Genomic DNA, 17,614 nt, shown 5'->3' with positions numbered 1-17,614 from the left:
CTGCCAGGCACAGCATCCCCCAGGTACAGCATCCCCCAGGTACAGCATCCCCAGGTATGGCTCTGCAGGGCACAGCATCCCCCAGGCACAGCATCCCCCAGGCACAGCATCCCCAGGTACGGTTCTGCCGGGGCTGCATCCCAGAGGTAGAGCAAACCCCAGGTACAGCATCCCCCAGGCACAGCTCTGCCCAGCACAGCATCCCCCAGGTACAGCATCCCCAGGTATGGCTCTGCCTGGTGGTCCCAGCTCCCCCTGAGGCTGCCAGCACAGGAACATTTATTATCCACATTTTTTCATGTGGAGATGCTCATTCCCAGCAGATTTGGAGAGTGCTGTGTGTGCAGTGGGTGTCACCCCAGTGCACAGCAGAGGAGATGGCCAAAGCCTTGCCTCTTGTTTACATTTTTAAATTACATTTTGTTTAAAACTTCTGTGGTCAGGGACAGCCCTGTCTATGTGTCCTCCCTGGAGATGGGCTGGATCCCCAGGCCATGGGCAAATCCCATTTGTCTCTGTTCCCAAATTTAGAGCACAGAGGGTCTATGTGCTGGATATGAGCTTAAAAATAATCTATCTTCCTCTTTTATTTTTGCTGCAAGAGTTTGCAGTGTGTCCCCCCTGGATTTGAGCTTTCAGAGGAGTGGTGGAAACTCCATCCTGCAAAGTGCTTAAGGCCAGGTTGGATGGGGCTTGGAGCTACCTGGTCTAGTTGGAAGGTGTCCCTTCCAAGCCACATCATTCAGTGATTCTATGCTTGGAGAGAGGGAGGATTAAAACTGAGCTTTAAAATTTAGGCTGGAGGAAGCTGTGGATTTTTTTCTAGGTTTTTTTGAGGCTCACCCATGCAGAGGATTCAAAATGAAAGCTAAAGTAGGATTCTTTTCTGTGCTGTAATCCAGGTGCTGTAGTCATTCTCACTTAATAGTTTGGATCTTTTAGTTTTTGCTCCTGGAGGAGCAAAAAAAAAAAAAAAAGGCAAAAATGTCCACAGTCCTGTTGAACAGCTAAAAAAAATGACAAAAATGTCCACAATCCATTTGAACAGCTATTTATACTGGGACAGCAGAGCCCAAGGCTCCATGTAAAATACCTGCAGTGAAAATATTGCCAGCATTAAACATATTTGCAGTTACACATGTGAGCATATAAACCCTTCTGCTGGGTCTCCAGGGAGTGTCTCAAAACAACACTGGGTATTTTTAAAAGCAAGGACTCCTGTTCTCCTACATAAGGAAATAAAAATTGATTCTTGTGAGCCAGAAGGAAAATGCTCATGTCCTGCTGGTGTTTCCAGAGGAAGACGACATAACTGCACTGAGCAGTCACCCAGCATCTCTAAATCCCTTCCACTGGCCACAGCCTGGAGTGATTTCCTACCTGGCTCTGGCAGGGCCCATTTCTTGGGAAATGAAGGTTCATCAGTCTTGTTCACCTGCTCCACCTCCCAGCAGGACACACCTGGGAGCCAGAGAGGCTGAAGGTGGTGGGTTCACAGCATTTGAATCCCATTTGACTCCCATTTCTTTGGGAGATTTGTGCTGGCAGGATGACCTCCCTCAGCACCCTGCCTTCTCCTGCCCCACACACAGCACTGAGACATTCTGTGCCATGGCCAGTGGGATCTGCACTTGTGGTGGCTGGAGACAATTTCCTCATTACAGCTGAAGTTCTGGGCTTGGCTGCAGGTTTGCAAACCAGTCTAGATTTTTGCTGGGAGTGCTATCTTCATATTCAGCTTCCCTTCTGACACCTTTTGTGCCCACGTGTAAGGAATTCACCTGAGAAACCCATCTGTGCCAAAGGGAGCCCCAGCTGTGGTAGGACACAAGCTCTGGGTGCTCTGACATTGCATTTTCCTTGCCCCTTGAAGTGCAGTGATGTGGAGCTGTGGCACTGGGGGCAAGCACAGGATGATGCCTGCCCTCTGTGCCTGTTGCAAAGTACCCAAACTGAGTTGGAAAATGGGCCAGGTGGCTGCATGTCCATGGCTGGTGCTCAGGGAGAAGCAGGGCCTCAGCAGGAAAGGAGCAGGGGGCTCACTCCCAACTACCCCAGGCAATGGCAAAAATTAGGGGAAACTGACCCCACTAGGAGAAGGGGGAATGGAAAACAGGTCACACCTGGGAGAAGGAGGAGGAGGGAGAGGAGCCAAGCCAACCCTTGGTCTCTGTGTTTGTGTCTGCAGGAGGAAGCAACTGCTCCCAGAGGATGCTCTGGACAAGGGGCTGGTGAGCCAATCCCCCAGCCAAGGGCTGGGCTGGGACCAGGAACAGAGGGAAAGGTGAGAAATGGGCCCGGGGGCTCCAGATCAGCCAGGGGTTCACATCCTGGGGTTCACATCCTGGGGCTTGGGTGGAAATAGCAAACACCCCAAATATCCTTTGGGATACCAAAGGGAGAGGGAGCCATGCCAGTTTGTGTTCTTCTCAGTACACAATACCCAAACAAACACAGGTAAATCCTAATTCAGATGCTGCAGGTTAGAGAATGGGTCATGACTGGGTCATGGTTCAAGGCCAGGTTGGATGGGGCTGGGAGCAGCCTGGTCTAGTGGAAGATGTCCCTGCCCATGGCAGAGAGGCTGGAACGAGATGAGCTTTAAGGTCCCTTCTAACCCAAACCATTCCAGGTTTCTATGACCCTGTGAACCTGCCCTGGCCTTTCCTTTCCCTTCTAACCCAAACCATTCCAGGTTTCTATGGCTCCAATAACCTGTCCTGGCCTTTCCTACCTCCATGCAATGCCCTCTGGTGTCCCCCAGCCTCCCCGAGCGCATCGGCTCGGCCTCGAGCCTGAGCAGTGCCATCATCAACACCCGGCTCCAGGAGCTGGTGAGGCTCTTCAAAGAGAGGACTGAGAAGGTGAAGGAGAAGCTGATTGACTCTGATGTCACCTCAGATGATGAGAGCCCCGTGGCATGTGAGTCCAGGTGGGGCTGGGAATGTTTCCCTGGTGGGTCCCCATACACGCTGTGTTTTCTGGGAGGCAGCTGTTTTATTAACAGTTTAAAGACCTTAAGAAAAACTGGCATAAGAAGATTTTTTCTTCCCTTTGAAATAACTGTGTGGCCTCTCCCAGCTCCCACCAAGCCAGCACCTGCAGCAGCAGCAGTGCCTGCCCCAGGAGGGGAGCTGGAAGGGGACAAACCTTTGGGGGATGACCACTACTGCGAGATGCTGTGCTGCACATTCAAGCGCCGGCCCTGGCTGGAGCACCTGAAAAGTTACCAGTTCCCCAGCAGCATTGACCCCCTGACCAGTGAGTGATGGAGCACAGCTTGGGCTGGGGGCACGCTGGTGGGACTGGGGGAGAGAGGGTGATGGGGGGGGGAGAAAAACTAAGCAAGAAGCAACTTAGTTTTTTCACTAAAGCTCAGATTTTTAAATTCCTCTGCAAGGCAAAGGCTTTCCTAAATACTTCCAGCTGTGGGTGTCAGCAGCAGGACTGGGCATTCTGCTTTCCCTGTGGTGTGGATACCCTCCCAAAAAATTAAAATCACAAAAGAAGATTCTGTGTGGCCACCCCACCGAAGCCCAGCTCTTTCCTTAGTCTTTCATATTCCTCAGTCCTTTGGAAGCCTCTGGGCTCAGGCAGCCAGCCACTAGCTCAGCATGGCTGGAGGGTAAAAACAAAAACAGGGAAATTGCAGTTGTGAGAGCAGAGCAAAAGCAAATATAGCTGAATGAGCAAAGTTAGAAGAAGCTTTCTGCTAAAACATGGTGTGTTCTGTGACCAGGGGTGTTCACTCTGTGCTAGAGATCAAACACTGTCACCAAGAGACTTCCTGCAGGTTTTCCTTTGTGCTGAGGGCAGGTCAGGGGATGGAAACCCCTCTGTGAGGAGGATTCCCCCAGAGGTGGGATGTGTTTCCAGCTGATGGTGGTGCTGTTCCCTGTGTGCAGATCTGATGTACGTGCTGTGGCTCTTCTTCGTGGTCATGGCCTGGAACTGGAACTGCTGGCTGATCCCCGTCCGCTGGGCCTTCCCCTACCAGACCCCAGCCAACATCCACTACTGGCTGCTGGTGGATTACCTCTGTGACCTCATTTACCTGCTGGACATCCTCATCTTCCAGACCCGGCTGCAGTTCGTGAAGGGGGGAGACATCATTGTGAGTGGCAGGGCACTGCATCCAGCCCTGGGCACCAGCTGGGGCACTCCCACCCCATCACCCTGAGGGTGCTGCTGGACCCTGAACTGAGCCCTCTCACCATGGCCATGGCCATCAGGTGCTGCTGGACCCTGAACTGAGCCCTCTCACCATGGCCATGGCCATCAGGTGCTGCTGGACCCTGAACTGAGCCCTCTCACCATGGCCATGGCCATCAGGTGCTGCTGGACCCTGAACTGAGCCCTCTCACGGTGGCCATGGCCATCAGGGCTCTGTCCAGTCCCAGACACCACGAGCATCTCTCCTGACCCTGACTGGATAAGCCAGCAGTCTTTTTATCTGCCAAACACACTGTTTTCCCCTATGAAATCAGTTCCATCCTATCCAGCACTGTGTGGCATTCCTGTTGCTGGGCAGGGATGCCTGCAGGGTGCTGCTCCAAGGGGTGGCTCTGCCCATGGTGAGGGCCTCATTGACTGGCCCTGGCACAGCCGTGTGGTGCCAACCTTGGGCATGGGTGTAACAAACTCTGGGGTTAATTTTCAGGAGCACACCAGGCAGGATGTGTTAGCAATTGCAATCTGAACATACAGATCACTCCCTTGAGATAAGGGAAGCCCTGGATTTCATTTCCATATTCAACTAAACAAACTGAAAAAACCACACCTTGAGGGTGCAGCCTTCCCATGCCCATGCAGATGCTCAGACAGGCAGTTTCCCCTGCAAATGCTGATTTTGTGGTGCTGGCACTGTGATGTGCTTTTCCTGGGATGCAAAATCAACACAGGATGTCCCAAGGTAGGATGGGAAGATGGCATACAGCCAGGGCTTCTCTGCTTGCTCTTCTCCCCTTTCCAGGCACAAAGGGAGCATCTTTCCTGTTGTGGTGCAGAGGAGGAAAGCCAGGCATGACCACACTGGCCCTAGCTTTCCTTTCTCTAAGCAGTAATCAATATTCTTCTCTCTCTCCCCTTCCTATTCCCCCCAGACTGACAAAAAGGCCATGAAAGAGAACTACCTGCGATCACAGCGCTTCAAGGTTTGTCAGCACTGTCCTTATTCACCTGAATCTTTCACCTGCCCTGTGGGCTCAGCCCCACCTCAGGGCTCCTGCAGCTCCCCACAGAGGTGTCTCCCTGTGTGGATTTCAGATGGATGTGCTGTGCCTGCTGCCCCTGGATTTATTCTACTTCAAAGTGGGTGTGAACCCCCTGCTGCGCTTCCCCCGCTGTCTGAAGGTGAGCCAGGGCTCACAGAGCCAGAGCAGCACAGGGCACAGAGGGGTCCTCTGCTGCTTGGGTGAGCTCTGCCTGCTCAGACCCATCCATGATGACAGGAGAATTACAAAATGGAGGGGAGTTTTGTCCCAAAGGCTTTGCAGGTCACACACTTAATTTCAATCCTAAACCACTCACGTTTGACTAGAGGGGCACTGAAGGATGGAGACAAATCTACCTGTGGCAGTCCATGCTGCAGAGGGGCTGCAGCAGGGAAATGAGGGGGGTTTTATGGGGAGGGGATTCTCCCAGGGGAACCTGGAACCTGCAGCTCTCCTTCTCCTCCCAGTACATGGCCTTCTTCGAGTTCAACAACCGCCTGGAGGCCATCCTGACCAAGGCATACATCTACAGGTGAGGGACCTGGGGGGAAGGAGGGAGCATGGAACTGCTCTTTGCCACTGGGGAGGAATGTTCCCTTCATTCTGCACTGTTCTGACCCCTGATTTCTTTCCCTGCTGTGCCTGGGTTGGCTGACATGGACTTTGGCTGATGTGGTGGGACATGAGGCTCCCAAAGCCTGCATGGGTAGGATCACCCCTCTCCAACCCACAGGGACAGGGGTGCTGGCAGTGAAGGAGAGCCATCAGCAGATAAACTGCTTTTCCTGGCACTTCTGGAGCTGCAGGAGGCAGCAGCAGGGTTGGAATGCTCTGTCACCTGTATGGTCACCGCTTCAAGGCCTGGCAGACCTCATGTCCCTTCCTGCTCTCTCCTGGGTTTTTCTGCAGAGTGATTCGCACCACTGCCTACTTGCTGTACAGCCTGCATGTGAACTCCTGCCTCTACTACTGGGCATCAGCCTATGAAGGACTGGGCTCCACCACCTGGGTCTATGATGGGGAAGGAAACAGGTACAGGCCAGGGCTGGGGGTCTCACACAGCACAGCCTGCTGGAGCTGGAGCAATAGGGAGGTGTTGGGATGCAGCTGGATTCATGAAAACCCCTGAAGCAAAGGGTTGGGAGTGCCAGGAGATGATGTGGAGCCAGGGAGAATGGCAAGGACAGCAGGGATGGGATGTGCAGTAATACACAGTGCTGCAAGATGAGGCTGCAGCTGGGCAGAGGTGGAAAGCAGCTGCAGGTTGAAGGGGCTGGGATCCTGGTGCTGGGAAGCAAAGGAATGCTCCCTGGCCAACCAGGAGACATTCAAAGCATGAATCCTGCTCCTGTCTGTGCTGACTGTTGCCAGGCTGGGATGGAGGAGGGTCCCTGTGTGTCCCTGTGCCCTGTGCCAGGCCCCTCAGACCTGTGGCTCTCTCTGAGTGTGAGATGGGGACAGTGGCCAGCCCTTCCCCTCACCATGGCAATACCTGCGTTAAATGTCCTCTGTGCAGTCAGTGATTGATGCCACAGGCAGAGTCCTTGGCTCACAAGCTGAATGCCCACACCTGTGTTAATGATGCTGCTAGAGAGTTATTTTGTATGATATACAAATCTGTGTCCATCTTCAGGTGGAAACAAAACACCCAAGGGAATGCCCAAGACCAGGGAACCAGGAATTCACTTGGCTTCCCTTAAATGCTCTTCCAACAATTTGTTCACAAACATGTTTTTCCCCCTGATAATTTCTAAAAGTTTAAATTTGGCTGAAAATATATTGCTGCTTTATGGCAGAGGAGCAGAAACCCAGAGTATCCAGAGCTGAGCCTCCCAGGTGGAGGTTCCTGGAGGGACCATAGGTTCCCCTGCTCCTGTGGCATCTCCAGAAGCACCTGCTGGTGTGGTGGGGAGTCTGAAGCCCTTCAGTTTTGCCTTTTGTCATCCATAATTACTCTCAGCAGGCTCTGGCTTGCCATGGCCAGAGGCTGTGAGCTCAGTGCTGAGGGGTGAAACAGAAATGCCTTCAGAGCTGCCTCCTCTCCTCCCTTCTCCTCCTCTCCTCCCAGCTACATCCGCTGTTACTACTGGGCAGTGAAAACCCTCATCACCATTGGGGGCCTGCCAGACCCCAAGACCCTGTTTGAGATCGTCTTCCAGCTGCTGAATTACTTCACAGGGGTCTTTGCTTTCTCTGTCATGATAGGGCAGGTGAGTTGGAGTCAGGGGGGATTTACAGCCTCAGGTGGGGGTGGTTTTGGTGGGTTTGATCCACAGGTTTGCCTCTCTGGGTTTGTTTTCCCCATGGGAAGACAAAAAGGGTTTGGCAGATGCTGGTAGGGCTCAGCTTACATCCTTAACCTGCTGATGGATAAGTGACAGCAACTTAAAGTTCTCCTCCACCTCTTCCTTTCAGATGAGAGACGTGGTTGGTGCTGCTACTGCAGGACAAACGTACTATCGGAGCTGCATGGACAGCACCATTAAATACATGAACTTCTACAGGATCCCCAGAGCAGTGCAGAACAGGGTGAAGACGTGGTACGAGTACACATGGCACTCCCAAGGCATGCTAGGTGAGATCCAGCCACTGCAAGGCTGAATGCTTGAATCTCATGTTTTATCTCGTGTTTTATCTCATGTGGTAATTCTGCAGAGCTGAAATGTTACTGTCAAACAGCACTACAGTTTGGGGGTGGAGGGTGGCTTATTGTAATCTTCAGTGTAGGGGCTGGTTTGCCCACCTATGGAGCTTACAGACTGCCACTGGGTCACAGCAGCACTTTGGTGACATGGCGTCACCCACAGCACACTGAGTCCCATGTCCCAGGTGCCCTGGAGAGAGGACAGTGACTGTCCATCAGTGGCCAGAGTGTGTCCAGCAGCAAAGCCTCCAGCTCACCCTACAGTGAGTCATCAGGCAGGACCAGAACCTCTGTGCCCACCCTCCTGGATAAGGAAAATGCTGATTTGGGCTTGGTGGTCTGTTTCTGAGAGCCATCAGGGCAGGGATAATGCAAAGGTGATTTTCCATCACACTTCAGATTTAGACCTGCAAGTTTCTGGGTGGGCAGAGGCTCCTGCCCTCTGCCACCACAATGTGGGCTGCTTCCCCACTGCCTCACGAAGGACACATGCCCAAATCAAGTGCTGGAAGCAGCCACTTTTCTGCTCTGTCTCACAGATGAGTCAGAGCTGCTGGTGCAACTGCCAGACAAGATGAGGCTGGACATCGCCATCGACGTGAACTACAACATCGTGAGCAAAGTGGCCCTTTTCCAGGTACCCTCTGCAGCACAGCCCTGCCTGGCACGGCCTGCCATGCCAGCACACACTGAGGCTGGCATGTTTTGGCTCTGTTTGGGCCCAGGGCTGTGACAGACAGATGATCTTTGACATGCTGAAGCGGCTCAGATCGGTGGTGTACCTGCCCAACGACTACGTGTGCAAGAAGGTAAGGGGATGCTTGGGAGTCACAGCCAGGCTGTGCAGGGCACAGGGAGAGCCAGGCCTGGCCCATCACCCTGCTGAGCCACCTCACAGGGAGGGAATTTGGAGCAAAAACACCCTCAGTGGCAGCTGGCCTTGTACAAAGCAGCTCTGAACAGCAGGGGAAAGCTTGTTGGGTGTGGTGGTGTTCACAGGGGTCCCAGGAAGAGGGAAGAGATGAGGATCTGACTCCATGTTTCAGAAGGCTTCATTTATTATTTTATTATATATATTATATTAAAACTATACTAAAAGAAGACAAGAAAGGATTTCATCAGAAGGCCAGCAAGCTAGAAGAAGAATGATAACAAAAGCTTGTGTCTGACCGAGACAGTCTGGACAGCTGGGCTGTGATTGGCCATTAATTAGAAACAACCAACATGGGCCAATCACAGATGAATCTGTTGCATTCCACAGCAGCAGATAATCATTATTTGCATTTTGTTCCTGAGGCCTCTCAGCTTCTCAGGAGAAAAAATCCTAAGGAAAGGATTTTTCATAAAACATCATGGCTACAGTTGGGGTCTTGGGGATGCTGAGATGAGGATGCTCAGGAGTGAGCACCATCAAGATATTTTGGGAGCTTGGAGAGGGCAGTGTGGCCATGGGGATTCCCAGCAGGATGCTCCTTAGGGCATCCCTGAGGTGTCCCTGTTTCTGGGCACCCCAGGCAGCTCCCCCTTCCTTGCAGGGAGAGATCGGCCGGGAGATGTACATCATCCAGGCGGGACAGGTGCAGGTGCTGGGGGGACCCGACGGCAAATCCGTGCTGGTGACTCTGAAAGCTGGATCTGTCTTTGGGGAAATCAGGTGAGAGAAGCATTGCCAGGGAGCTGGGGAAATACAGCCTGTGGGTGAGCAGGGTGGGAAGTGGAGGGATCAGCAGCATCCCAATTAATCTTTGTGACTGAGAGCCATGAATGCTGGGCAGTGGCTGAGACACAAATCACAGCTTTCCTGCTGTTTCTGTCATCATGTTTTCTTCTGCCTGGGGAGCTGGTGATGGTAAACAGGGGAATATGGATGGAGGAATGGGAAAATTGATCAGAAAAGGTGTTTCACAAATACAGTCTCCCAGCCCTTCCACGGGAATGAAAAGCCCTGCACCGGTTGGTAGCACAGCAATACTGCTGCCTCCCCACAGCCCAGTATTGTGTAAAACGCAATATTTAACCCTTCAAACCCACAAATAATATTTTATATAGTACTCCATGCAAGGTTTCCCTTTATCATTCTTTAAAAACAGCACGATAAATCCCATCAGGAGTGAAAATTAAACTCTGAGTCCCCTGAAAGAGAGAGGTGCAGACGTGTAAAGGAGATTTGCAGTTCCGAGCCTGCCAACAGAGGTGTTGATGTCTCGCATTGTCTCTCCCAGCCTGCTGGCAGCAGGAGGGGGAAATCGCCGCACAGCAAACGTCGTGGCCCACGGCTTCGCCAACCTTTTTATTTTGGAGAAGAAAGACTTGAACGAGATTTTGGTGCATTACCCGGAGTCTCAGAAGCTGCTGCGCAAGAAAGCCAAGTGCGTGCTTGGGCTGCTGCTTTCTGGGGTGTAAAACCAGCAGAGCCGGGGCTTCGCAGTCTCGGGGGGGTTTTTCTCTCTGTATGAAGCCCTGGGATGCTCCTGTGCGGAGCGGCTGCGGCCGCCGTCCCTCGGCAGAGGGCACCCGGCCCCCGGCGCTGCTCCGGAGCCTCCGCCGGCCAAAATCCGCCTGGCACAGCGGGTGGAGCTGGGCAAGGAGCGTGGCCAAAGTGCCTTCGCTTAAAAACCCCTGTGAAGATTCGGTTTGGTTTTTAGCATCGCTTAGATTTGTTGTTCTGTCCTCCCTAAGACACACAAAGCTCCTTGTGCTTTTAACGCCTGGGTTCTCTGCATTATAAAATCCAGCTAACAGAATGTTCCCGGACTGACATCACCTCTCCCTTTCTGTGCTGCAGGAAAATGCTGAGAAGCAACAACAAACCCAAAGATGAGAAGGGAGGCCCTGGAGATGCCTTGGTCATCCCCCCGAAAGCTGAGACCCCAAAGCTGTTCAGGGCTGCCCTGGCGGCCACGGGGAGGATGGGGGGCAAGGGGCCCCTGGGGCGGCTCCGCTGGAGGCTGCGGGAGCTGCAGGAGCTGCAGGCGATGCAGGAGGCGCAGGCGATGCAGGAGGCGCAGGCGATGCAGGAGGCGCAGGTCAGCACGGGGAGCACAGAGATGCGGCTTTGCTTCCCTTGGTGCCAAAAGTGCTCTCCCCACCAGCTCTGGAGTGGTTCAGGTGCCTTAGAGGACCGAGCTCAGGATGTTGGGGTCTCTCAAAGCGTGGGCAGACAGGAAGGGGTGACCCAGCATCTTGCACAGGGCTTTGGTGGAGTGCCAGTGTCCCATGTTTTGCTATACAAAAGGGAAATACATTAAAATTTTGCCTGCCTGTGCTAAGCCTGAGTCCAATTTCTAGCTGGGCTATAGCCATAGATGAATGAATGTCTCTTCTATCCTGCAGAGACAGGATAATTAATCATAATTAATAATTATGATTAATAATTAATCAATGTACTGGCACCCACAGCTCAGTTGATGTCCCAAATCTTTCTCCAGGTGGCCAGGACAGGGGTGCCCACAGCCTGCAATGCCATCCTGCCACCTCTGCAGGAACCCCCTTGTTTTTTGCCATGGGCAGCTGAAAAGGAAAATGGCCCTGTCCTTTTTTTCCCCCCTTTTTTATTTCCAGCTGTCTCCACTAAACTTGTAAGGAAAGTTTTGTCTCCGTGCAGGCCCTGCTGTTGTTATTCTCAGCATGGAGCCAGGCACACTTATCACATGTGGATGTGCACAGGGAGTGCAGTGACCTTGAGGCTGGGTAAACACCAGGCTGATGCCAAGCACAGCTGCATTTCTGCAGCCCTCCAGAGGCTTGAGAAGCTTCAAACCATGTGGTGTTTAACATTAATCCATAACCAGCAGTGAGCAGTGGCAATGAGGGCTCTGAATGAGGGAAAAGAAGCCCTGAAACAAGTGCTGAAGGGTGAATGAACTGGGAACTGACCCCACTGGTGGGTGAGCAGGACCTGCTGACATCTCTCTCCTTGGCACATCCCTGGGGCTGGCCTCGAATGCTCGCCTCCAAAGGAGGACAGGGCAGGCTGGACTGCTCCCTCACAGCAGCTCTAGGGCCAGGTGTGGCCAAGACCAGCCCCTCCAGGAGCTTCAGGAGCAAACCAAGAGTTAGTGCAGAGGTGGGAGAGCTCTGCTGTGCTCCTCTCTCTGTGCTTCTCTAGACAGGCAGGATAGAATCCAGCAGCCCCTCTTGCAGGGAGCAGCTCTGGCATCAAGCTGGCATCCCAGTGTGGAGATCCTGTGGTGGAACCACAAACTCCTGTCCAGCTTTGCCATGTCAGGGGTACTGGGCAAGGATCTGCTAAGGTTGTTTTTGCCTCTTTTTTAACTTTTCATTGCAGGGTTCCAGTGTCAGCCCAACCCCACCGAAGTCACCAGTGCACCAGAGATCTCCTGTCACATCCCGCAGAGCACAAACCCGCCCGGGAGAAGAAATATCCTCAGAATCTTCTGATCATTCAGTCACCATTCGTGTGATTTCCACAGCAAAGGAGGATGAGGAAATCCTTGCTGCTGAGATTTCAGAGAAAGATGAAAAGAAAGAAGAGCAATGAAACAGCAGCAGGGCCCAGGGCAGGCGTAGGAGTCAGGCAAATGCCTGGCCCAGCAGATTTTTGTTGTTAATGATTTCCATGCAGTGGCTGTAGGTTTTGCTATGTGCTGTGGGTAGGATCTGCCTCTCTCTTCTGCCCAGACCCTCAATCACTGCTGATAAAACCCTCTGCCATTTGACCCAGAACCATGTAAGGTTCTTCCACTCTGCAGATCTATTGAGCACCTTTATGAATTCCCCACTAAATCTCAGGTCAGCCCTCTTGCTTTGAAATCTGGCCTTGTGGAAGGAGAGCTATGTAAAAATTGCTTTTTATGGCTCTGGATGGTTAATGAGTGTTCAGACAAAGCATGAAGAATTATTCACCTCTGACAGCTGAGTCACCACTTGGCTAGAAACAACCAAGGGAAAAAAACACAACAAGGTTTCTCTGTTGGGCTCCTCAAGGTTGACAGCAGCACTGGGGAGTGATTCATCTGAAAAGGATGTGGGCTATGCTCACAGGCCAAGCTTGATTTGCTCACAGATCAAGCTGTCATGAGAATGCCAAGCTCTGTCCCCAAGTGCACAGACTGCAAGATGCCTGAGGGTCCCCTCGTGGTGCCAGGACCACCTTGGCTTTGCCACTGGGAAGAATTCCTGCTGGGAAGGTGGTGGGCTCTCCATTACTGGGGGGGCTCTTATGGGGAGATTTGATGAGCATCTTTCAAGGATAGAGAAGCACAATCCTGGATGAGATGGATGCTCCTGGAGTTCTTTTCCAGCATTGGGATTTTTCTGTGCCGCCACTGCTGGCAGGGATAAACAGAGAGCAGGAAGGGAGAAGCAGAGTTGGCTCCCAGCTGGGAGGGGAAAGAGAAGGGCAGAAAGAGCCCTCCTCTCCCAGACAGTGTTTCAGAGTCAGCTCTGAGCCTGCCATGTGCCCACAAGCATGCATGAGCATGCAGGGGCTCCCCTGCACTCCGTGCTGGACCTCAGTGGCATCCTGTTATAGGAGCCCCCTCGAGCCAGGTCTCACCAGCTCTCAGAGGTCTATAACACACCCAAGATAGCTCAGCTACCTTTGGAGGCATAAAAATCAGCAGGATGGCTTCTGTTGCAGTGTTGGAAACAAAAAGGTTTAATAAAAGGCGAAAAAAATAACAAAGAGAGAAAAACCAAGCCAGGTGCAAGAGGTTCTTGTTCCTGGTAAAACACCTCACAAGAGCAATTACTTTCTCTGTTCACTTCTTTTTCTACTCAATTGCCCAAGTGACACTTTTAGGCTTCTGTCCAATTAGCTATCCCTGAGTTTGGGGGAAGTCCCCTAAGCCTATGAGGTGGCTTTTCACCTCATTGAGGAGAGAAACTTCTGGGCTTCTTTCCTTTTTGAGGGGACAAAGGAAAATTTTGCCACTCCATCAACAGGGGTCACATTCCCATAGCATCCCCATTTCCAGCAGGCAATTCCCAGCCCTTCAGCCACCTCAGGCTGGCTGCTGGCCACATTTCCCAGGAGAGAGAAGCCACTCTGGTGCTGCTCAGCTCTGAAGTCATGAAGCCACTGTCCCACTGTGCTGGGGCCGGGTGCTGGAGGGGAAGGCAAACACCTGCTCAGCACCCAGCTGGTGGCTCAAGGTGCCCCATCTTCCTCCAGCACCACCAGCTCCCTCCTCATCCTCCTCCAAGCCAGCACCCAGCAGAGTGAGCTGAGAGGTGGTGAGGAGCAGTGCATGAGGTGGTGCTGGGTGAGGTTTGCAGATCCTCCCCAAGTTTTTGGCTGTCCATGTTCCCACAGAGGGGAGCCACTTTCCATCCTCTGGAGGAGAAGCTGGGGCAGGTTTTGCTGCAGGGAGCAGCCCTGTCACCGTGGCCAAGGCGCTTCCCGGGTGTTCAGCAAACGCAGGGAGCAGTGCTGCAGGTTCCACAGGTCTGGCTGGGACACAGGGAAGGGTGGCAGGGCTGCTGGCACCCCCTGGGTGATCCCTCTTCCCATCCAGGGCTGACCTTCCCCTCCTTTGGGATCTCCTTTTGCTGCTTTTTCCCCCCTCTCTTGCAAAATGTATGGGTTTCTGTGGCAAAAAATAAAGCCAGAATAGGTGTTAGCATTAGTTAATAAGGCCTTGCTTTCTTTTTAAACAAATTTAATGAGCTCCACTGTACTGCAGGAGGGTCTGAAGGATCACATTGCAGGGGAGAGCCTGCACTCACCCAAACCTCCCTGAATATTTCTCATCCTCAGATATTTGCAAGTGGTTTCCTGCCAGCTAGAAGATTTTGATGGGGAGTGAAAAGTTGTGGGTTTTTTACACTCTTTAAATATTTATATAATCAAACCAGGAAATGTGCAAAAATCACACTGGGGCTCTGATTTACTTTTGTGATTTAATATTCTTTAGAAAAAGCATTTAAATAAATAGTGGGCTGTAATTGCTCTCATAATTCACTGTATCTACAATAAACACCATGTAGATTACCATTTATTTGGTGTGGATTTATTTCAACATTCCAGCTGTTATTTTGACTTCTTGCTCACTCATGCACTGACAGAGCCAGAAAATCCTCACATGCAGTTCAGATTTCCCAATAAATAATTGAGAGGCTCAGGAGGTCACATAATATTGGTAGTAGGATTGTAATTTGTCTTTAATCACCAATAGGAGGGGAAGAAAACTTTCTTAAATAGAAAAGATTGCTTGAAGATCTTAGTTTTCAGCAGGCAGCATGAAGTGGTGATGGATACACAACTGGTAATTCTGGAACCATGGGGAGATCTGAAATTATCCTTCTCTGTGATCTGTTTATGGCTTTAGTTCTTTGGAGAGATTATTCTCCAGGTAATAATTAAGGTCAAGGTAGGGCTAGACTTGCAGGCTGGGCTGGGAGTTGAGCTCAGGTCTGTTTGCTCTGCTCTGTTTAGAGATGACAGAGGACAGAGACTTCAGTGCCTCTTGTTTGGGGGTGGCCATGGCTTGGATTTCTTCTGTTGCATTTTTAAATTCCATTCATTTACCAGTTTTGCTGTGTTTGCAATGGGCTTCCTTTGCACTGGCTCCAATAAATACCTTGCAGAGGGCACTCATCACTCAGTGTTCCTTCCACTGCCCTTGGAACATTCCTGATGGCTTTGGTAACACTCCATGTACCTTTACTGCATTTCTTATTAGCTTTTGCTCATTCCTCTTGGTGTCCTCAAGTCTGGGGTCGATCTGATATGAGATCCTCTCTTCTATTAATGCAGCACTTAGGGAATCTTGACAGGCAGCTGCTTATTGCCATAGAAACCAGGTTTTCTTGCAGTGATATTTTAGCTGTTGCAGCTTTTTAGTGAAATGAGTGGAATAGAGAAGTGCTGAAGGAAGAAGAAGAGCTTCTCTTTGGAGCTGTAGGAATGTGGAAGGTTTTGCCTCACTGTCACCAGTAGCATCTTTACTGGAGCCTTTATATATGCTGTTTATATTTTTATATATGGATTTTTATTTTTTTTATATACTGGGGGTGTATTCATATTCCTTGTGGCCTGTGTCTTTCAGAGAACTGACACTGATTCAATGTTCTCTAGGAAGTTAGAGGAGACAAATGTCTCCCATTAGAAAAATCAGCTGACAGAAGGAATAGTACAACCCACCACAGACACCTGGCAGTGAGGGAAGTTATTTTCCCCTGGACAGAAACAGGGCAGGTAGCTTCTCTGTATTTATAGCCAGAGAAATCTTTTAAAAAGATTAAGTGCAATTGCAGGTTAATCACTGATAAGGTTGTAACGAAAGTAAAAGCAAATAAGCAGGTTTGGGGATTAGACACAGGTCCAGAAAGAAATTGCAGGATAAATGGAAAGCCCAGTTAAATGGTGTTTAATTAGGAAGCTGGAAAGAAAATTAAGCACTTCAACCTTGAAACCTGCAGACCTTAGCCAGCAGGACACACTCCTAGTTTGGGAACAGTCTGTAACCCACTTTTTCTGTCTATATATATATTTTTCCTTTGTGTAGCTCTGCTTTGAGTGACACTTGCATATAAATCTGTCTGAATCCCTTTTGCCTTCCCCTAAAATGGAGCTGATACAAGTCTGGTTTTCTCTGCTCCGAGCACACAGCTCCTTTTTAGTGCAGTAATGGTCCCACTGGAGTTAGCACCCTGAAAAAACACCAGACCACCTTTTGGAAAGGGGCCATACAGAGGTTCACAACCATTGGATGCCCGTGGCAGCTCCTGTTAGCAGCAGCTGAGGCTGAGCTCGGGCTCAATGACCTTTCCTTTTCTCATTCTTTCCTCATTTACCTGGTCTGGTTTTGGGATGAAACTTGCCCACTTTGGTTCATGCCCTAGGGTGAATGTCTAAGGGGGATCTGTGCAGTATCAGGGTTTGATCATCTGAAGAATTGAAGACTAGAAACCTTTGTTCTTTCATGCAGTTTTCCCTGCTCTTAGAAGTCCCTTGAGGCACGAGAAGAGCTGGAAGTGGAACAGTTAAAGGCTCAAAACTGTTTTCTTGGATAAACTGGAAGAAATTTGAGAAGAAATGTAAACACCTGGGGGAGTGAGATAAATCAGGTCGTGGGGATACCAGGGAGCACCCCTGCAGCTCTGGGCTGTGACATCCTGGGGACAGCCAGCGTGGCCCAGATGGCTTCACAGGGTTTGCAGATGCTCATTTTGCAAAGCTGAGCCCAGCAGGACGATCCCTGCTCCCTCCCCTGCTCTGTTTGCCAGCAGTGGTGGGGAGGGCTGGCTCTGCCTCCCGCAGTGGGGTCGATTCTGGGGCTGGGGGAGCACCCGGGGCATCCTGGAGCCCCCAGGGATGATCTGGATGCGTCCCAGGGGAGCGTCGCCTGGACGGCCCGAATTTGCCCCATGGTGAGCATCCCATGAGCTGCCCCACGATGCCTCAGCAATAAGCAGAGGAATGAAGACCAGCCAGAGCAGTCACTCATTCTAGATAAGAGGCTCTTTTGTGCTGCAGAAATGCCAAAATCACGTGCAAATCCCTCCGCTGCCATGGTTACTGGCCACCGGCAGAGCCGCGGGCAGGCGAGAGAGGCTGTGGCATTGACAGGGCTTCTGCTCCTCCCTTTATAGGGGAAAACCCATAAAGCTGCATTCTGCCCCAAAAGGGAGGGGAGGTGGCACTGACAGGGCTCCTGCTCATCCCTTCATAGGTGAAACCCCATAAAAGCTGCATTCTGCCCCAAAAGGGAGGGGAGGCGGCACTGACAGGGTTTCTGCCCTTCCCTTCACAGGGGAAACCCCATAAAGCTGCATTCTGCCCCAAAAGGGA

At 51.4% G+C, this 17,614-nt stretch overlaps 1 protein-coding gene across 1 annotated transcript in view; it reads left to right on the top strand.

Moving 5' to 3' along the window:
* The window catches only part of CNGB1 (cyclic nucleotide gated channel subunit beta 1), a 28,684-nt gene extending 13,865 nt beyond the window's left edge, over positions 1-14,819 (top strand). Inside the window, exons 19-34 of the mRNA XM_054516187.1 lie at positions 2,189-2,284; positions 2,765-2,922; positions 3,082-3,261; positions 3,906-4,114; positions 5,103-5,153; positions 5,266-5,352; positions 5,681-5,745; positions 6,123-6,245; positions 7,282-7,423; positions 7,629-7,788; positions 8,397-8,494; positions 8,583-8,666; positions 9,393-9,511; positions 10,080-10,226; positions 10,643-10,883; positions 12,146-14,819. Coding sequence (XP_054372162.1) covers positions 2,189-2,284; positions 2,765-2,922; positions 3,082-3,261; positions 3,906-4,114; positions 5,103-5,153; positions 5,266-5,352; positions 5,681-5,745; positions 6,123-6,245; positions 7,282-7,423; positions 7,629-7,788; positions 8,397-8,494; positions 8,583-8,666; positions 9,393-9,511; positions 10,080-10,226; positions 10,643-10,883; positions 12,146-12,358 — 2,173 coding nt within the window. The 3' untranslated portion in view covers positions 12,359-14,819. The remainder of the gene's footprint in view (positions 1-2,188; positions 2,285-2,764; positions 2,923-3,081; positions 3,262-3,905; positions 4,115-5,102; positions 5,154-5,265; positions 5,353-5,680; positions 5,746-6,122; positions 6,246-7,281; positions 7,424-7,628; positions 7,789-8,396; positions 8,495-8,582; positions 8,667-9,392; positions 9,512-10,079; positions 10,227-10,642; positions 10,884-12,145) is intronic.
* The last annotated feature ends 2,795 nt before the right edge of the window (positions 14,820-17,614 follow it).

This window comes from Molothrus ater, chromosome 12 (assembly GCF_012460135.2).
Source record: "Molothrus ater isolate BHLD 08-10-18 breed brown headed cowbird chromosome 12, BPBGC_Mater_1.1, whole genome shotgun sequence".
NCBI classification, from domain to species: Eukaryota; Metazoa; Chordata; class Aves; order Passeriformes; family Icteridae; genus Molothrus; species Molothrus ater.
This window is presented reverse-complemented; position numbering and strand designations above follow the sequence as displayed.